The sequence below is a fragment of the Lagenorhynchus albirostris genome, chromosome 3 (assembly GCF_949774975.1).
Source record: "Lagenorhynchus albirostris chromosome 3, mLagAlb1.1, whole genome shotgun sequence".
Lineage (NCBI taxonomy): Eukaryota > Metazoa > Chordata > Mammalia > Artiodactyla > Delphinidae > Lagenorhynchus > Lagenorhynchus albirostris.
In genome coordinates, this window is record NC_083097.1 from 166,567,971 (window position 1) to 166,587,264 (window position 19,294).

At 50.2% G+C, this 19,294-nt stretch overlaps 1 protein-coding gene across 4 annotated transcripts in view; it reads right to left on the reverse strand.

Annotated features, from left to right (window-relative positions):
• Nucleotides 1–4,004: 4,004 nt before the first annotated feature.
• Nucleotides 4,005–19,294, reverse strand: part of ACSBG2 (acyl-CoA synthetase bubblegum family member 2) — a 69,391-nt gene continuing 54,101 nt past the window's right edge. For all 4 annotated transcript variants that reach the window (XM_060145441.1, XM_060145438.1, XM_060145440.1 and 1 more), the window contains 8 exons: nucleotides 17,832–18,008; nucleotides 13,316–13,497; nucleotides 12,950–13,183; nucleotides 10,526–10,743; nucleotides 8,548–8,687; nucleotides 8,213–8,459; nucleotides 6,701–6,876; nucleotides 4,005–4,449 (listed from right to left, as the gene is read on the reverse strand). In XM_060145441.1, the coding sequence (XP_060001424.1) occupies nucleotides 6,803–6,876; nucleotides 8,213–8,459; nucleotides 8,548–8,687; nucleotides 10,526–10,743; nucleotides 12,950–13,183; nucleotides 13,316–13,497; nucleotides 17,832–18,008 (1,272 nt within the window). In that variant the 3' untranslated portion in view covers nucleotides 4,005–4,449; nucleotides 6,701–6,802. The remainder of the gene's footprint in view (nucleotides 4,450–6,700; nucleotides 6,877–8,212; nucleotides 8,460–8,547; nucleotides 8,688–10,525; nucleotides 10,744–12,949; nucleotides 13,184–13,315; nucleotides 13,498–17,831; nucleotides 18,009–19,294) is intronic.

The window sequence follows — 19,294 nt, forward strand, 5'->3', positions numbered from 1 at the left end:
TTCCTTCATTTTCTCCCTTTATGTCTATTAGTATTTGTATTATATATTTAAGTGCTTATACGGCGGGTGCATATATGTTAACGAACGTAATATCCTCTCTTGTTTTGGTCCTTTTGTCATCATATAACATTCGTCATTGTTATTCTTTGTGGACTTTATTTTTTTTTTTTTTTTTGCGGTACGCGGGCCTCTCACTGTTGTGGCCTCTCCCGTTGCGGAGCACAGGCTCCGGACGCGCAGGCTCAGCGGCCACGGCTCACGGGCCCAGCCGCTCCGCGGCATGTGGGATCTTCCCAGACTGGGACACGAACCCGTGTCCCCTGCATCGGCAGGCGGACTCTCAACCACTGCGCCACCAGGGAAGTCCCATAATTTCTTCAAATACATTTTTGATCCCTTTCTCTTCTCCTTCTGAAGCCCCTATTATGCATAGGTTGGCATGCTTTATATTATCCCATAGAACTCTCATGTCATCTTCATTTTTTTAATTTGTCTTTCAGTCTGCTGTTCTGATTGGGTGATTTCCATTGTTCTGTCTTCTAGATCACTTATATGTTCTTCTGTGTCATTTCGTCTGCTATTCATTGCTTCTAGATTGCTTTTTATCTCACCAGTTGAATTGTCTAATTTTGACTGGTTCATCTTTATAGTTTCTACTTCCTTGTTACAGGGATCTGCATTTCTATTAATAATCTTTCTTAATTCCTTTAACATTGTTATTATCTCTTTCTTGAACTTGGGGTCTAGTAGACTGGTGACATCTTTTTCGTTATTTGTTCTTTCAGGGGATTTCTCTCATTCTTCCAATGGGGAGTAGTTCCTCTGCTTTTTCATTTTATTTAAGTTTCTCTGTCTCAATGAATTTAGGAGAAACAGTTGTCTACCGTGGTCTTGAAGGGGAGTTCTTCTGTGGGAGCGTCCCTGTGTAGACTGTGTTGAGTCCGGTACTTTTGGCGCAAGGGCTGGTTTTGGTATGGACACCAACCACGTCTTTCCTCGGGGTGTGCTAGCAGCTACCCCCTTGATAGGGGGTTTGGTTGGTGTTGTGGTATCCAGAGCCTGTGCTGGGTGTTGGGCAGGGCTTCCTCTTTGCTCCATGGCTGTCACCACCCTGCTGGGGTGGGGTCTGCTCCCCAGTTATTGGGGTAGAAGTCCTGAGGGTTGGGTTTGATGAGTCTCCCTTGCCCTTGAGTGCCTGCCCTCAAGGAGGTGACCGCTGAAGCAAGTGAGGCCCTTGTGGTCACAGCAATGCCCGGAGTGTGGCCCAAGGTCACATCCCTTTCTCCATCGTGTTCATCCCAGACCTAGTGCCGGGCTATGTCGTGGAGTAGACCTGGGCTGCCTCGTGGCAGGCCTCTCCCAAGACCTGTCCGCCTCAGATCTGACTCCAAGCTGCTGTGTAGAGTGGGTGGAGCTGGGGTGCTCCCGCTGGAAACGAATCACCACCTGCTCCTGCCCAGGGCTTTTCTGCCTGAGACTCGGCGCCCAGCCGCTCTGTGTTTCCGTGGCACCATTCGGTGTGCAGGCCGACAATGCCAGACCCCCCTTTGCCGTGTGCGTGCTGACAGTGGGCTCCACGGTTCCCCCCCCGGATGAGACCCCAGGCCTTCTGCAGGTAGATCAAGTCCTCTCCCAGGGCCTGTCTGCCCGAGATTCAGTGCTTCATGGCTGTGAATATTTGTGGCCCCGCCCCATGTGCACGCTGACAGTGTCCGCCCAGTTCCATCCGCCGCTCCCGTGCGTGTGCGGACAGTGGTCTCTGTGGTTTGGCCTGGATCACCCCCCAGGCACCCCGGTCTGTCTCTGCGCAGCTAGACTGAATCTCTGCCCTGATCTCACACCAGGCTCTGCGGTGGAGTGTGTGAGGCCAGGACACTGGGTCCTTCGGATTGGAGAAGTGCAGCGAGGCGGCAGCCGCCAGCCCTCTGATTGTCTCTCCCCACCCTGACTGTTAGCAATCCGGCATGCATGCCCTCCTCGTGAGTGGAGTCTGGGCTTCTCCAGCCCCTCTATCTGTCCCAGCGAGTTTCCCAGCAGGCAGCGGGGCTCCCCAGGGCGAGGGTCTGCCTGTGTGGACCTTCTCTTCCTTACAGATCCTTCCCAGGGTTGCTGGTCCTGTCCTGATGCTTTTTTTTTCTTTCTTGTCCAACCCAGTTATAGAGAGATCTTTCCTGCAGCTTTGGTCGTATAGGGGTTCTTCTGTCAGTTTCCAGTCTGTTTGCTGAGAGAATTGTCCCACGTGTAGATGTATTTATTTATTTATTTTTTTGTGGTACGCAGGCCTCTCACTGTTGTGGCCTCTCCCCTTGCGGAGCACAGGCTCCGAACGTGCAGGCTCAACGGCCATGGCTCACGGGCACAGCCGCTCCACCGCATGTGGGATCTTCCCAGACCAGGGCATGAACCCATGTCCCCTGTATCGGCAGGCGGACTCTCAACCACTGCGCCACCAGGGAAGCCCCCCCGGTCACAACATTTTTATCTGCTGATCAGTACATACCTTGTGTAATGTGTATTTCTGTTTGGGAACACCTTAAGGTATATTGATGATTCACTAGCATTGAACTCATGGCCAACAGCGCTATAATTCGTGCCTGAATGGGGCTTATTTAACACGTGTATAATCTTTCCATAAGGCACCTCACAGCCTTCTTGTACTCAAGACCACTCGTCAGTACTTCAGCACTGTACTTGGGGGCCATTTTCAACAGTGAAATCACCAACAAAAATGCAAAAAAACAGAGCACTAAACAGACCCCCAAAAGACACACGTTAACAGTCTGAGCCGAAGCGAGGAGGCACCTTCTTCGACCTTCAGCCGTGAACGCGCACGTTGGGTCATTAGAATTTGCCAGTGCTGTGAGCATTTCCAGAGGTGACTACAAAAGCACCACAGGCGTTCATTTGGGGGGTTACAGATAATGTTAGTGAGCAGGCAAACTTGTTAATATGGACCCTGCAGATAAAGAGGGTCGACCATACTTACATATTCAAAAACATAAAGACTTGCCAAATTGAGGAGGCGGGCTTTAAGCCTTATCTGCATCAAATGCTTTTTGCAAGGAGAACGTCTTCATACATTTCTTATCGATTTATAATTTGATGTTTGAAACTAAAAGAAAAGGGGTGCCCCTCTGGATATCTAGAACCTTAAGGGACACTGAAGGGTTTCTTCCTCCTGTCCTGATGGGCTGACCCTCCCTGCTCCTCCCGCCGATACTCTTTCAGGGCCAGATACTGTGGACGTGCAGTATCAGCTTTTGTCTGTCCATACACGGACTGTTGGATGAGAGAGGAAGAAAGTTCTGTGTTCTTTCAAACTGCTGCTGTCTTGGACCTTATGACAACAGCAAACTCATCTTTCCCGAAAGATGGAATTCATCAAGAATCACAGCTGCTGGACTTCCCTGGTGGCCCAGTGGTTAAGAATCTGTCTGCCAATGCAGGGGACACCGGTTCGAGCCCTGGTCCGGGAAGATCCCACGTGCCGCGGAACAGCTAAGCCCGTGCGCCACAACTACTGAGCCCGCAAGCCACAACTGCTGAAGCCCGCTCGCCTAGAGCCCGTGCTCCGCAACAAGAGAAGCCACCGCAATGAGAAGCCTGCGCACCACAAGAGTAGCCCCCGCTCGCCGCAACTAGAGAAAAGCCCACGCACAGCAACGAAGACCCAACGCAGCCAAAAATAAAATAGAAATAAATTAAATTTATATATACAAAAAAAAGAATCCCAGCTGTTAACTGGGACCAACGGGGTGCTGTGATGATCACTGTTCACGCGTGTGAGGGGCTTTGGGGCATCAGACACTGCCCCCTTCTGGTCATCTTGATGCCCCTCCGCGGCCACCCTGTGAGATGGGGGTCTGTTTTTACAGATAACGTCCCCTCCCAAGACTCAGAAGGTTGGACTCACACAGCCAGTCAGAATTTGAACCCAGAACTGATTTTAGAGTCTGAGCTTCTCAACAAAGGACAAGACGTTCGCATCTGGCCAAAAATCAGAACACGGGGTGTTGAAGTGCTTTATTGTCAGAACTTAGTGGAAGGGTTTTCAAGTTGCTCCCAGGAAGGCAAGTAGGTTCGGGGGCCCAGTTCTTCTTCACACGTGTGAAAGCTTTTCTTCTCTGATGTCTCAAGTCAATCCTCCGAAGAGGAAAAAAAGCCAGTTGGAACCCACGAGGTCAGATCTTTCTTTAAAACAGGCAGTTCTTCAGAGACCTCCCCATCAGCTTTCCCAGGATCACGCCCTGAAGGTTCATGGGAATTCAGAGGTCTGTGATGGCCCTGTCGCTTCAAGACGCATGGCAGGTCTGAGAGGGGGGTACCTCTTCAACAGGTGGATGACAAAGAGACTGACCCATGGGGAATCTGACTTCTTAAAAACACGAGAGACTCAAGTCCCTGCCCAGAGCAGCAAATCACGTCGTGATGGGGTCTTCCTCTTGGAGGCTAGAGAGAAGAGAAAGACAAGTTATCACATGGGGATCCTTGGTACATGTATTATATGTTCATTCCCTGAGACCCCACAGGGTGCTGTAAGATGGAAATATTCCAGAATGAACGGATCCACTTAGAAATGAGAAAAAAAAAAAAGAATCCTTCTCCCATGAACTTTAGAGTGGCACTCGCCAGGAGGAGTATCACGTGAGCCACCGAGGTAACTGAAAAATTTCTAGGGCTTCCCTGGTGGCGCAGTGGTTGAGAGTCCGCCTGCCGATGCAGGGGACACGGGTTTGTGCCCCGGTCCGGGAGGATCCCACATGCCGCGGAGCGGCTGGGCCCGTGAGCCATGGCCGCTAAGCCTGCGCGTCCAGAGCCTGTGCTCCGCAACAGGAGAGGCCACAACAGTGAGAAGCCCGTGCAACAAAAAAAAAAAAAAAAAATTCTAATAGCCACATAAAAAAGGAACTGGTGAAATTGACTTAGGTGCTATATTTAATGTAACCCGGTATGTCCCAAAGAGCATCATTCCAACATTCAGTCAATACTTTAAAATATGAATAAGGTGTTGTATGTTCTGTATTTCGTACACTGACTTGGAAGCCCAGTGTGGGTTTTATACCCACAGCACATCTCAGTTCAGACGGGCCACATTGTGGGCCATTGGCTGCCATACTGGACAGCACAGGTGCAGAGAGGGTCCACCTCCCACCCCCACGTCAGTGTTGGTTGATCTCTTACCCAACCACGAAGTGAAATCTGAAATCTTGCAAAAGACGCGGAATGATGAGTGTGATGTGTTTAGCTGCTGGGCTCGCCCACGGCACTTTGACAAACAAAGGTGTGGAGAAGTTGAATCGGTTAACAATGAAGAAAAGAAAATGGATACAGTGGTGTCATGGGCTGGATCCACAAATTCGTACGTTGAAGTTCTCACACCCAGGACCTCAGGATGGAAGTGTCTTTGGAGTTGGGGTCTTTACGGAGGTCATCAAGTTAAAATGAGATCATTAGGGTGGACCCTAATCCAATAGGACCAGTGTCTTTATAAGAAGGGGAAATTTGGACACAGATGCAGGGAGAAAACGGCCGTCTACAAGCAAAGGCGAGGGACTTGAGAAGGAACCAACCCAGCCGACACCTTGACCTTGGAGACTTCCAGCCTCCAGAGCCTTGAGAAAAAAAATTCCTGTTGTTTAAGCACCCTAGTCTGTGGAACTTTGTCCTATGGTAGTTCTAGGAAACTAATACAGGTGGGTAGGCTGTGGGCATCAGAAGAGAATGATTTGACCACTAAAGGGTTACAGGTGACCCTTGGGACAACCGAAGCTGCATCCTCCTCTCTGCCTGCACTGTGCCTCTAGCTGGGGTTCTAAAATCCTATCAGTGATTCCTGATGTCGTCAGGGCTCCCTGTGAACAAGACTTGGGGGAAAAGGGGGAGAAGACGGGTAGGTGGGAGGAGCTCAAGTCTCTGTCCTTTACCCCCCAGGGTGGATCGACACACCTCATTCCTTGGGTTCCCGGCCAGTAGAACTTCTCCCACCCACAGTTGTTTTTTTTTTTAATATATAAATTTGTTTATTTTTGGCTGCGCTGTGTCTTCGTTGCTGCGCACGGGCTTTCTCTGGTTGCAGTGAGCGGGGGCTACTCTTCGTTGAGGTGTGCGGGCTTCTCATCGCAGTGGCTTCTCTTGTTGCAGAGCACGGGCTGTAGGCGTGCAGGCTTCAGTAGCTGTGGCCCACGGGCTCAGTAGTTGTGGCTCGCGGGCTCTAGATTGCAGGCTCAGTAGTTGTGGCATGCGGGCTCAGTAGTTGTGGCTTGCGGGCTCTAGAGTGCAGGCTCAGTAGTTGTGGCTCACAGGCTTAGTTGCTCTGTGGCATGTGGGATCTTCCCAGACCAGGGCTTGAACCCATGTCCCATGCATTGGCAGGCGGATTCTTAACCACTGCGCCAGCAGGGAAGTCCCCCACCCACAGTTTTTGACAAAAGGGCTTCTCCAAATAAGTCACAAGGAAACATTTGGGCATTTCACCAAAGCTCTGGTCCTGGATGGGAAGGCTGCCCTGCTCCCTCTATGAGATAAGTAAAAGGCAGGAAGAACAGCTAACAGAGTTGGTGGCCAAGCAGGAGGGAGTTTGCATGCCCTGCTGGGACCCAGGAAGAGCGTGAGTTGAGGGCAGACACTACCTAGAAGCCACGGCAGCCGCGCGTGGGTGCGTGTGCACACGAGGCCTCTGCAGTTCTGCTCAGGGACCTACCTGCCGCTCGGGGGAGACCAGCTGTGTTGGACTCATCTGAGGCACAGCCCAGCGAAGCCAGTCTCACCATCGGGGCAGCCGGGAGCAGCTCTGCCAATGACGTCACTGATAGAAGTTGTCGATTTGCTTTTTGTATTTCTGCATTATGAAATGTCTTTTAATCTTTGTCGTTGGACCTGCCGAGGAAGGAGAAACCAGTTCAGACGTGGGGACGCAATAAGAGTCCACGTGCCCCAGGCGTGACCAGGAGACAGGGTCTCATGGCTGGGGGCGGGCTGGTGGCTGGCTGTGCCCTTGACTTCCTGGGGGCACCCCCTTTGCCATTCGCCGGGATGAGAGGACCCCTCCCCACCCCCGCCTTGTCCTTGGGCCGCGGTGAGGATTCCGTGAGCTGGCAGGTGGAGAGCACAGTGAGCTCTGTGCCTGACAGGGATGCTGCACCCGACCACGGAGGGACAGCCCCTGACCCTCTGATTTTATAGGTGAGGCTCAGGGCCAGTTGCTCCAAGGTCACCCAGCAAGTGCATGGCAGGGCGAACACTCGAACTTGAGACTTGTTTCATATGCAGCCCAGGACGCCCTGTAGGCTCCGGTCACCAGGGGGTGTGGGCTTCCCTCCAGATGTCCTAGACACACACACACACACACACACACACACACACACACACACACACACACACACACACACACACACACACACACACACACACACACACACACACACACACACACACACACACACACACACACACCTCTGACCCTGGATCACATTTCCAACTCATAAATAAAAAGACCAGGGTTTGGAGGGACAAGTCCCAACTCTGTGTGGCGGGCACAGGATTTGAACCCAGGTTGTTAAAGACTGCATGCTTGCCATGCTCCCAGCTCCCTGCGGTCCACGCTGTGGAAGTACAGCCGAGTGCTGAAAGCAAGCCCCAGGGGGGAACCTCAGGGGAAGGCAAGACCCCCCACCCCGACCCCTCCCCTCTCGGCAGGGAGATAGGCAAAGCTAAACTAATATGTAGGGTAGTTTCAGACTCTGACGTATTAGGGAAGCAAGAAGACAGGGCGGTACAGTAGGTGTGATGGTGGACTGTAGGGTCAGTGTGTTAGGGGGGACGGCAAGCTGCCTTAGCCAGGATGGCCAGGGAAGGCTGCTCTCAGGAAGTGGCCTTTAGGGTGAGACCCGGACAATGAGAAGGAGTCTTTCGGGCAAAGAATTGCGGGGGAAGAGCAGTCCAGGCAGAGGGAGCAGCAGGTGCAAAGGCCCTGGGGAGAAGGGTGTGTGTGTGTGTGTGTGTGTGTGTGTGTGTGTGTGTGTGTGTGGCCGTGGGGAGCTGGACACCAGTTAGCTGGAGGCGGCCGTATCCCCCTCCCGGTCCACAGCTGGTCCCACAGACACTGTGACTCCCAGAAAAAAAGATGCGTCTCCTCAGAGCCCACAGTGGCCCTGGACACTAGCAAGGGACCAGCCTCCAAGTTTCAAGGCCACTGGCTCTCCAGGCCACTCACCTAGCTCCCCGCCACTGATGGAAAAGTCCTTCTCCAAGATGACCCACTTCTGAATCTTCTGCGCGTTGGAGATGGTACACTGATTCACGGCATTTATGCCTTTCTGGATGGCCGTGTAGACCAAAGGGTCTCGCAGCTCCAAGATCTCGGACACGGTGGTCGCCTGGCTGCCTGCATCCCGGCAGAACCTGATGGCCTCCCAGGTCAGTCTGTCCAGCGGCTCTCCAGTCGTCTTGTCGACCTCACACTGCCCCGAGACACCCCTGTCACAACGCCTGGCACCCGGCCCTGAGGACCAAGAAGCGGATCCCTCTCGCCTAGAACACCCACGTTACCTTCAGCGTCAGGAGGACACTCAGAAACTTGGCCTTATCTCCCACTAACATGGCATTACTGATGATGGGAATCTTCTCCTTAACCAGGTTCTCGATGGGAATGGGGGCCACATTCTCGCCGCCAGCAGTGATGATAATTTCTGAAACAAATCATGGTTGGGGGTGGGTTCAACCATGACAGTCCAAAAGCCCTGCCCCTCTGTGGATCAGAGGGGACAGAGGTTGGCACCAATGACCGCTCACCTAGAAAACCCCAGAAGCAGAGGAAGACCTCCGCCCATGGCCAGGACTCTCTCTCTGTCCTTCTCCAGGACACAGACCCAAAGTCACTCTGCCCTTCATCCCCCATCTTCAAATTTCCATTAAGCATCCGAGTCCTGGGCATTCCACTTGGACAGCGTCTTACGAACTCCTTGCCTGTTTCTTGGTCCCCCATACCCTGCTCCAGGCCCTCCAGCATGTCTTGCTTGGAAGATAGTCAGGTGTTTCTGACCACACCCTGTCTCTCTGATTCCTCCTTCTCCCATCATCTGGCAACTCCCAAAGACCCTAAGTCCATGCTCTCCCTGGGGGGGGGGGCGTGTCGCACCCCTAATTTCGGCAAGCTCTAAGAGTTGTGTCACTTTCTCTCGCTGCCTCTGAAATTCTTCAGGAGCCCCTCCTCCTGCCCCAGACACAATCTTTACTTGTTCTTTCACCCTGGGATGCTTGCTACTTCCGGTGCCACCCACCCAAACTCTCTCCTTCCCATCCCACGATCTCACAGTCACCCTCGCCGAGGTGGTTACAGCACTAGTAATAATCAGTTTGATCCCATAATGGACATCTCTGATATCATCTGCCCAGTGACGACTCCTTTGGGTTTCTTTAGGGAGCTACTCTCCATCTTTGTGTGGTCTTGGGGGGTTGGACTGCCGGCGTGAGCATGTGACCGGGTCTGACCAGTCGGCATATTCCATCCTCTACAGTGATTCATTCTGAGGTGTGATAGCGACCCAAGAAGATGCAGCGAGAATCAGGCCTAAAACTTGCCGACACGACTGGGAATAATACACGCTTACTCGTCCCTTGGGTGTTAGGATGAACCTAGACCGTTGGCAGCCATCTAGTCACCAAGTTGGAAAAGCCTCTTTAAGAACGGCATCAACACGGAGGACAGCATGGTAACAGAAGGATAGAGAGATTCCTTGGGATGTCATTTTGGCACCTGGATCCAGCCATGCCGGAAGCGTGACCTGTTGGACTCTTCTGGTTTTGAGCCAGTAGCATCCCTTTTTCACTCAAAGCTGCTTAAGAAGGGTTTTCTGTTGCTTATCCTGGAAATAATGCTAACACAGCCCTCTAATTGTATAATGACTGCCTATGTCAGGCTCCATGCCAAATGGTCTCCCTCAGAGGTTGGTAACCTCCAGCCTGTGGGCTAACTCCCACCGTCCGCCTGTTTTTGTATGGCCACGAGCTAAAAGCGGCTTTCACATTTTTTAATGGTCGGAAGGAAATCCAAAGAAGAATAATATTCGTGACACATGAAAATCCTGTGACGCTTGTGTTGGCGAACAGCCATGGCCGTCGGTCTGCACGTCGTCTCCTGCTGCAGAGGCCAAGTGGAGCAGCTACGACAGAGACCCTGCGTCCTGCAAATCCAGAATGTTTACGAGTGTGCCCTTGATGGGAAAAGTTGTCTGATCCCTGCTCTACGTCATTTCAGTTAATCCTCACTGAATCGTTACAGCTCTGTAGTTATTGTTATCCTCGATTGGCAGGGGAGGGAACAGAGGTTTCAGGCCCAGAATGGGCTTCTTCTCTGGCTCCCTGCCGAGGGCCACAGGCTGGGCACAGGGACAGAGCTGGGATGCGCGGACTGGGGTGTCCCTGTACATCAGTGTAAGCCCGCCCCGTGAAAGGCGGGGGCTGGGAGCCTTCAACGTTCAAGGTGAGCCTGCTCCCAGGAGGCCCCTGCAGAGCCCAGCCCCAGTACCTTTGATGCGGCCTGTGATAAAGAGGAAGCCCTGGTTGTCCATGCGGCCGAGGTCCCCAGAGTGGAGCCAGCCCTCCTCATCGATGGCCTCCACGGTCGCGTCCTCGCTCTCCAGGTAGCCCATGAAGACATGCCGGCCCCAGAGGCAGATTTCCCCAACGCTGTCCTTGGTCTGCTGGTACAGCATGTTCTTACACCCAGTCGTGACTTTGCCGGAACTGCCAGGGGACAGGAGGGAGGAAAACTGAGGCTCGGGGAGATGAGGTCACCCACCCAGGTGGGCCTGGGTCTGTGGCCCAGGCTCCTGACGCTCTGCTCAGCTGGCCTGGGCTGGAACCTGCTGCCGCACCCTCCCCAGGACCCGGCGGGCATGAGAGGTGTTGACCGAGTGGAAGAAGGGCTTGTTCAGTCAAGTGAGCCAACTTCCCAGACACTTGGCGAACTGGGAAACCCAGCAGAGTTGTAGATTGTTTTATTATTACTGTTTTGGGGAATTAAAAGAAATTTTTATTGGAGTATAGTTGTTAGTTTCAGGTGTACAGCAAAGTGAATCTAGATTGTTTTTATCTTCACATAAATGGGAGAGGGACAAAGTGCTCCCGGGTTAAAAACAGCAACGGGGAATTCCCCTGTGGTCCAGTGGTTAGCACTCCACGCTTTCACTGCCGAGGGCCCAGGTTCAATCCCTGGTCAGGGAACTAAGATCCCACAAGCCCCATGGCACGGCCCCAAAAAAAGGAAGCAACAAAACCCCCTCTAGGAAACAGGTATGTGGACCTGAACGCAATGACCAGGACAGCTGATTTTAAGTAAATCAACCAACCAGAATCTCTTTAGAGGTTAAAGTTACTTCCGCAAGACAGAATAGCACCGGCTGATATCTGGATTTTCGTGAAATTCCTTTCACTAGTGATACTACTCGGGAGGGTGGTTTTAAGATGCAGAAAAGGAAGTATTTTCTTACTGCCTTGCTGAGGTCTTTTTTACTGGCAGTTAGAAGGGCCAGTGGTTTTAGGTTTAAGTGTAGGGATTCCCTTAGTCAGTAAGAGGAAAAAGAAGGCAGGCCTGTGAAGCTTAAAATTTATAAAGAGCCTCCTTACGACCTCCGTTAAAATCTTTTCTAGGGCTTCCCTGGTGGTGCAGTGGTTGAGAGTCCGCCTGCCAATGCAGGGGACACGGGTTTGTGCCCCGGTCAGGGAAGATCCCACATGCCGCGGAGCAGCTGGGCCCGTGAGCCATGGCCTCTGAGCCTGCGCGTCCGGAGCCTGTGCTCCGCGATGGGAGAGGCCATAACAGTGAGAGGCCCGCGTACCGCAAAAAAAAAAAAAAAAAAAGCTTTTCTAGGGGGACTTCCCCAGTGGTCGAGTGGTTAAGACTCCACCACAGGGGATGAGGGTTCGATCCCTGGTTGGGGAACTAAGATACCACATACTGCATGGCTAAAAAACAAAACAAAACAAAACAAAAAAACTAACTTGATTTCAATGTTTATCAACAAGGTATCTCATTTCCAGGATCTACAAGAGGTCCTTTCTGAACACCAAAACTTAAGAATTAAGATTAAATCTTTAAAAAAAAAAGCTTTCCTAGGAATATGGAAAAACTCAGAAGCTATACAAGTTTCATGAGTTCAACCAGGTAAAGATAAAAAAGTTCTGCACAGCGAAAAACACTCTTTTAGGAAGGACCACTCTTTGGTTTTGGAAGAAAACTCCAGTGGGCGTTTGGGTTCTGCAGAAAACAGACCCAGATGGGATTATGGACTGGAGAAGGGGAGATACTGACGTGCAAGGTAAAGTCAGAGGCAGGAGATGGTTTTGCCAGATTGGGAAGACTGAATTTAGTTTTCGCTAAGTTCAGAGGCAGCCGGAACTCGGCCGAGCATGAGAGGAGAGCCAGCCTTGCAATATGGCGGCAGGGCGGGGGTAAGGGAGCGGCACAACCAGGAGGCCCTGTGTAGGAACACGGTTCTGAGACTCCACGTGGAGCTTGGCTTGGATGTTCTTACTGTGTCAGTGTCACCGGGCTCCATCCTGCAGCCCGAGGGGAGCTGAGCGTGGGAGAAAGCCAGGAGGGGCCTGGGGACGTGTTTGAGATAGAGCACCGTGGAGATGAACTGTCCCGAGGTCTAGGGAGGTGAACCTTGGGTGGGTGAGCCCGGGGCGGGCCATCTGGAGGCAGAGCTAGCAAATGGCAAATAGGGAGAGTCCACAGCATGTTTGAGAGCCCTTCCCCTTCGTCCATGGGCTCTCGTTCAAACTGGGGCTTCCCACGGTCACGAAAATTTGAGGCTTGGAGGCTGAAGAACAGGGGTCATTCTGGAGACAGCAAGTCAGGATTCATCTTAGCCCAGAGGCCTGTCGACCCTCCCATCTTCATCCCTTTGACCCCAGAGGACCCAGAGGCTGCCCAGGAGGCCAGTACCTTAGAATCCGGTAGTTCTCTGGGCTGGACGCGGAATGGGGTCCTGAGCTTTCACTCATACCGTACGCCTCGCCTATAGGTACGTCCAGACTTAGAAAGAACTCAGCAGTCTCTTGGTTGAGGGGTGCGGCCCCGCTGATAAAAATGCAGCAGCGATCCAGGCCAAGGGAATTCTTGATTTTGGTGAACACGAGGGCCTTTGCCATGCGGTAGCTCATGGGAGTGTCATGTCCCCTATGAACATGAATGCCAAGGAGAGCTCTATAGCCATGGGGCCACAAGGGGGCTGATGGGACCCAGCTGGAGAAGGCTGAGCCCCCTCACCCGCTGCCCTCCACGCCTGGCCCCGCTGGGCCCGCCACTTACCCTTGCATCCTTTTTGAGTTGACCTTGAAGCCTATATTTCTTGCCCATGAGAACACCTTTCTCCTCAAGCTTGAAGATTTGCCAACAGTTTCCTTTATCTTCTCATGCATCTTTTCCCAAATTCGGGGCACCCCCAGGAAGGCGGTAGGCTTTACCTCCTGCAGAGTGTTGACCAAAGTGCCCTGCAGGGTGCAGAGCTGGGTTAGCCACACCTGCAACCCAGATGTCCATCTCTCCTCAGCCGCTCAGCTCAGCCCAGGAGAACCTTCTCTTGGCTTATTGGACCAGGGTGAGCGCCTGACCCAAGGGAGCCAATCCATTGGCTGGCCAGTGGCCAATCCGATTATCATGCTCTCTCTGGGGATTTGGTAGAGAGCACAGACTGGTAAAATATTTTTGGAAGGCAGCGTGAGAGTACTATTAACGTTTTAAATGCAACTTGGCAACTTCACTTCTGTGGGTGACAGAATTCAGCTGAATGCAAGCTCAGGTACACAGAGAAGCACGTGTGAGATATTCTTTTTGCATCATTTTGTAACAGGACGGAAACAGACTTCATGGCCAATGATGGGGGATTGGCTAAAGAAACTGTGGTCCAAGAATGCAGTGGAGTATTATGCACGATTCTCCCCCAAATTGATCTATAGGTTCAATGTAATCCCTATCAAAAATAGGCAAGCTGGGCTTCCCTGGTGGCGCAGTGGTTGAGAGTCCGCCTGCCGATGCAGGGGACACGGGTTCGCGCCCTGGTCCCGGAAGATCCCACATGCCGCGGAGCGGCTGGGCCCGTGAGCCATGGCCGCTGGGCCTGCGCGTCCGGAGGCTGTGCTCCGCAACGGGAGAGGCCACGACAGTGAGAGGCCCGCGTACCGCAAAAAATAAAAAAAAATAGGCAAGCTATTTCATACAAATTGACAAGCTGATCTTAAGATTTATATGGAAATGCAGAGGATCTGGAATAACCAAAGCAATTTTGAAAAAGAAGAACAAAGTCAGAGGGCTTGTTACCTGATTTTGAAACTTACTACAAAGTAGGGTGATCAACTGTCCTGATTTGCCCAGAACTGGAGGCGTTCCTGGAATGTAGGATTTTCACTTATGAAATTGGGTAAGTCCCAGGTAAACAGGGACAAGGTGGTCATACTACCATAAAGCCAGAAAAATAAAGTCAGTGTAGTTTTGGTGTAAGGATAGACATAAAGTTCAGTGGATCAAAACTGAAAACCTGGAGATGAATCTTCACATTTATGATCAATTGACATTCAATAAAAGTGCCAAGGCAATTTAATGCAGGAAAGGATATCTGTATACAAACAAACAAACGAGGGCTTAGCTAACTTAGAGCCTTCTTGCCAAACGCAAAAATTACCTCAAAATGGATCACAGACCTAAAAGTAAGAGCTAAATCTAAAAGCCCTCCAGAAGGACACATAGAAGAAAATCTCTGTGACCTTGGAGTAGGCAGTGATTTCTTACAAATGACACCAGAAGCATGGAAGAAAAAAAATCAATAAATTGGAGAGTCAACACTCATTAGAGGTAAACACGTTTTGCTTTTCAAAAGACACTGGTAAGAAAATGAGAAGACAAGCCACGGAACTGGGAGAAAGTATTTGCAAATCATATATTTGATAAAGGATTTGTATAAAGAACCCTTAACATTCAACAATAAGAGGATACACAACCAGATTTTTTAATGGTTAAAAATTTGATCAGACATTTTTCCGAAGAAGATATACACACGGCCAGTAAGTCGGGAAAAGTTGCTCACCGCCATTAATCATTCGAGAAATGCAAATTAATATGGGAGATACCACTTCGCATCTACTAGGATGGCAATAATAATAAAAACAAAAACAAGTGTTGGTGAGGATGTGGAGAAATTGGACCTCTTGTACACTTCTGGTTGGGAATGTAAAATGACACAGCCACTTTGAAAACATTCTGTCAGTTACTTATGATGTAAAGCCAGGGTCCAGTGGTTAAGACTCCGCGCTTCCGCTGCAGGGGGCGCGGGTTCGATCCCTGGCGGGGGAACTAAGATCCCACGTGCCGCGTGGTGCAGCCAAAAAAAAAAAAAAAAAAAAAAGAAACTGTTAAGACAGCTTCGTTTCCTGGTTGACAATTTAAAATTTTTTTGACAGTACTAGGGGTTGATAAGGATATTGGAGACTGGGAACTTCTCAGGCCCTGTAGGCGAGTGTGTATACATTATGTTTTCAGCCGGAAAACAAAGTATTCATTTACGGAGTGTCTAATGTGTCTCAGATACTGAGCATGGGGGATGTGAGAGTGACCGAAAGGGGTCAAGGAGATACTTAAGCAGGGAACTAAATGATATGGAGGAGCCAGCCATGTGAAGGACAGGAGAATGAACCCTGTGGAAGGAATTACAAAGGCCCTAAGACAGCCTAGGGGAGATTATCCTGGATTTTCCAGGTGGGTCCAGTGTCATCACTGGATGACATAAGGGGTCCTTATAAGAGGGAGGCAGGAGGATCAGAGAGGTGTGACAGTGGGAACAGATGTAGGGGTGTGTGTGTGTGTGTGTGTGTGTGTGTGTGTGTGTGTGTGTGTGTGTAAGAGAGAGAGAGATTTGAAGATGCTGTGTGCTCCTGGCTTTGAAAATGGAGGAAGAGGCCACAAGCCAAGGAACACAGGCAGCCTCTAGAAGCTAAAAAAGGCAAGGAAACCAGTTCTCCCCAAGAGCTTCCAGAAAGAACACAGTCCTGCTCATGTCTTGGTTTTATCCGATTGAGACCCATTTTAGACTTCTGACCTCCAGAACTGTGGCATAATATATTTATGTTGTTTTAAGCCACTAAGTTTTGTGGTCTTTGTTCCAGCAATGATAGTAAGCAAATACAGAGGATGTAGCTGAGGAAAGTGCAGAGTTCTTTTCTGGCTCTGTTAAGTCTACAAGGTCAGGACATACAAGAATACTTTCACTTACTTAACATGAAAAACCTCCCAAAGATGAACTCCAGCTAAATGAAGAGGTAACCCCCCAAAAAAGAACACAAGGACCTTAGAAAACAGAGGATTCAGCACAGGAGTGGGAGGAAGGGATATCCCTGCATGACAGCTTGTAGAAGCTACTGTTGATGTCCTCTTCAGACCTCTAATGGTCCACAGCTTCTCTCTTTTTCAGAGAACTGCCCTTATTCAGAAATGCCTGGGAAGTTACGCACCCACATGAGTGCGTAAGCCTATCGCCAATGACTCTCTGAGATGGGGGTACAAAAGCCCAGACCCCTTGCCTCAAAACAGTACCACTGTGGTGCCATTCATGCTTCAGAGGTTCCCATGGGATTGGTTTGCGTAAGGGCAATTCCACTCGCACGCCAGCTGAACTTACATCCTCTCTTCTCCCCTTGCTGTATCTTGCTCCCCTCCCTCCCTCCCTTACAGTTTTCACCTGAGAGATCCTACTCAATTAATTACAAAAACCTCCATCCCATCTCAGGTTATGCTTCTAGGGGGCCCAATCTAGGACAACTTAAAACAACAACCGGTCCTACTCAGGGCAGAAGGATGGAGGAGAAAATAATGCAGTAGGTATCAGAACATTTGGAAAATCCTGATAAGCATGTGACAGCTGAGATGGGGCAACTGGACAGGTATACAGAAAACTTCCACCAAATTGGAAAAGAAAGGCAACTATTAACTCTGGGGAAAACAAAAGGTTGTACCAGACAGGCAATGTAATCACGTAGTAAACTGCATGGCTCCGTTAACTAAGAAATCTTTTCATTGAGAGGGTGGGCAAAGGGGAAGCAAGTGAAGATGGGGGTGTAAGAGGATTAAATCCTTGCCTACTGCAATGGAAAAGTAAGAGATAATATTTAAAAGTGCATGAATCAAGAAAATTATTACATATTTTTTTAAAAACTGGAGGTGAATGCCAGAAGAAATCTCTTGAAAATTCTGGAGAGTTTGCCGCTGGAGGGTGGTTAGGACATTGCTGTTTTTCAAAAGCGGTCCAAAATCCCTTATCTCAAACCCTTGGGGCCAGATGTGTTCTGGAATTGAGGATTCTCCGGCCTTCAGAAAGGTAATATGGTGCTAATCTCATTTGTAATATGAATCCCACGGCGGTGTCTTGGCAAGCCAGCTGAAATCCTTCATGTTAATATTTCTGCAGATACACATATTCCCAATAAGGGGGATAAAAATGAAGACTCCAGATAGCTTCCCATCAGTTTAGGTCAGATTTTACTGCCAAAAACGTTTGGTTTGGGGAGCTTTTTGGAGTTGGGAATACTGACTTGAAAAAAACTACACACGTACACACACGTTCTGCTTTCAATACCATTCACATCTTAGTCTTAGGTTGTTCAGTGTACAGTCTGCACAACCATGGATACCATGACTTGGATAAAGATAAAAACTAAAAGAAGGTGGCTGACTGTTTCAAACGCTGCTAACTGGGAGCATTAGATGAGGATGGAGAAGGAACCCCCAGATCTGGGACTTGAAGGAACCATCCACACCTCCGGGCTGCCCTTAGCCTTACCTTGAGTGCATCTGGTTGAGCAAAGTAGATGAAAGCCCCGACCTTCATGGGTATCCAGACATCCATCATCTGAGCTGCGATGTGGCTGAGAGGAAGGTAGCTGACCACCACCTCCTGCTTCTCAGGAGCGTAAGCCAGATGGAAGTCCCTCGCCACCGACCCCGCCGTCCACGTGATCTAGAACACACGTCGAGCTTACAATCCAGAACCATTCAGCGCACCTCATCCTTGCCCGAGAGCCATTTAAGTACAATTATTTAACAAACACAAAGCACCTGCTTAGGCGCCGCTCTTGTACTTTACAAACATTGAGTCCCTTAGTCCTCATCTGCACACACTGGGGTTGATAACTGCGATTCTCCCATCTTACAGATGGGGAACCAGAAGCACAGAGAGGTTCACTGACTTGCCTGAGGATGGAAGGAGCAGTAAAATTCGATGGGAAGCTTTGGGGGATTACCAGACGCCCTAGGATCCAGCAACAGACCCTAGAGTCCGAAAGTCTATCGGGGATAGTCAGAAATCTGAAGGATTCAGTTAAGTGTCCCAGAATCAAATCCTGACTCCACCATTTACTAGCTGTGTGACCCTGGGCTATTTGCTTAAAAATCCTTTGCAGCCTGTATTTGCTCATCTGTAAAAGGGGCACAGAGCTTCCTCGTGCCCAACATAAAACCAACACTGTCCAACAAACGAAAAGGCCACCCATAATCCCGTGGCATTAATACCCCAACAATTAGTATGTTAATGTTTTTCTTTCTCCGGTGCATACGTTGATGGAAAGTTTTAGCGTACCTATGATTTTGCAATCTATATTTTTTACTGGTGCCATAAGTCTCTGGCAAACAGTCGTCTCGTTAATGCAGCCACACGGGCCTCTGCACTGTTCCTCCAACACATCAGGCAAGGTCCCGCCTCAGGGCCTTTGCACAGGCTGTTCCCGCTGCCTGGGATGGGCATCCTCTAGCTGTCTCCACAACTGACTCCTCAAGATGTTATATTCTGGTTAAATGTCGCTTCCTTACGGAAGCAGTCTCACATCACCCGAACTGAAGTTTCCAGCATCTTTCTAATCCGCTACGTACTACTTGCCACAATCTGAGGGGTTCATTTGTTCATTCCCTGGCTGTCTTCCCGAGCGCCACCATTGGGTCTGTTTTGCTCAAAGCGGTTTTCCCGGCACATAGTAGGTGCCCAGTAAATTTTTGTTGAATGAATGAATGAATGAGGAAAGAAAAGTTACATTTAAGTGTAATGAAATATGCAAAGCACTCACCCTGTAGTAAGCCCTCAAGATTTGTCCCTCTTCTTTCTCTGGGCCTCAGGATGGAGGGATTTTCCGTCTGTACCCATAAGCACTGTCACCCACAGTGACCCAAGGAACCCAGTGTCCATTTGTTGAGAAAAGGGGCTAGGAGTGTGTAGACCGTGATTTACAGTGGTTTAGACACTCCTGGGTTCAG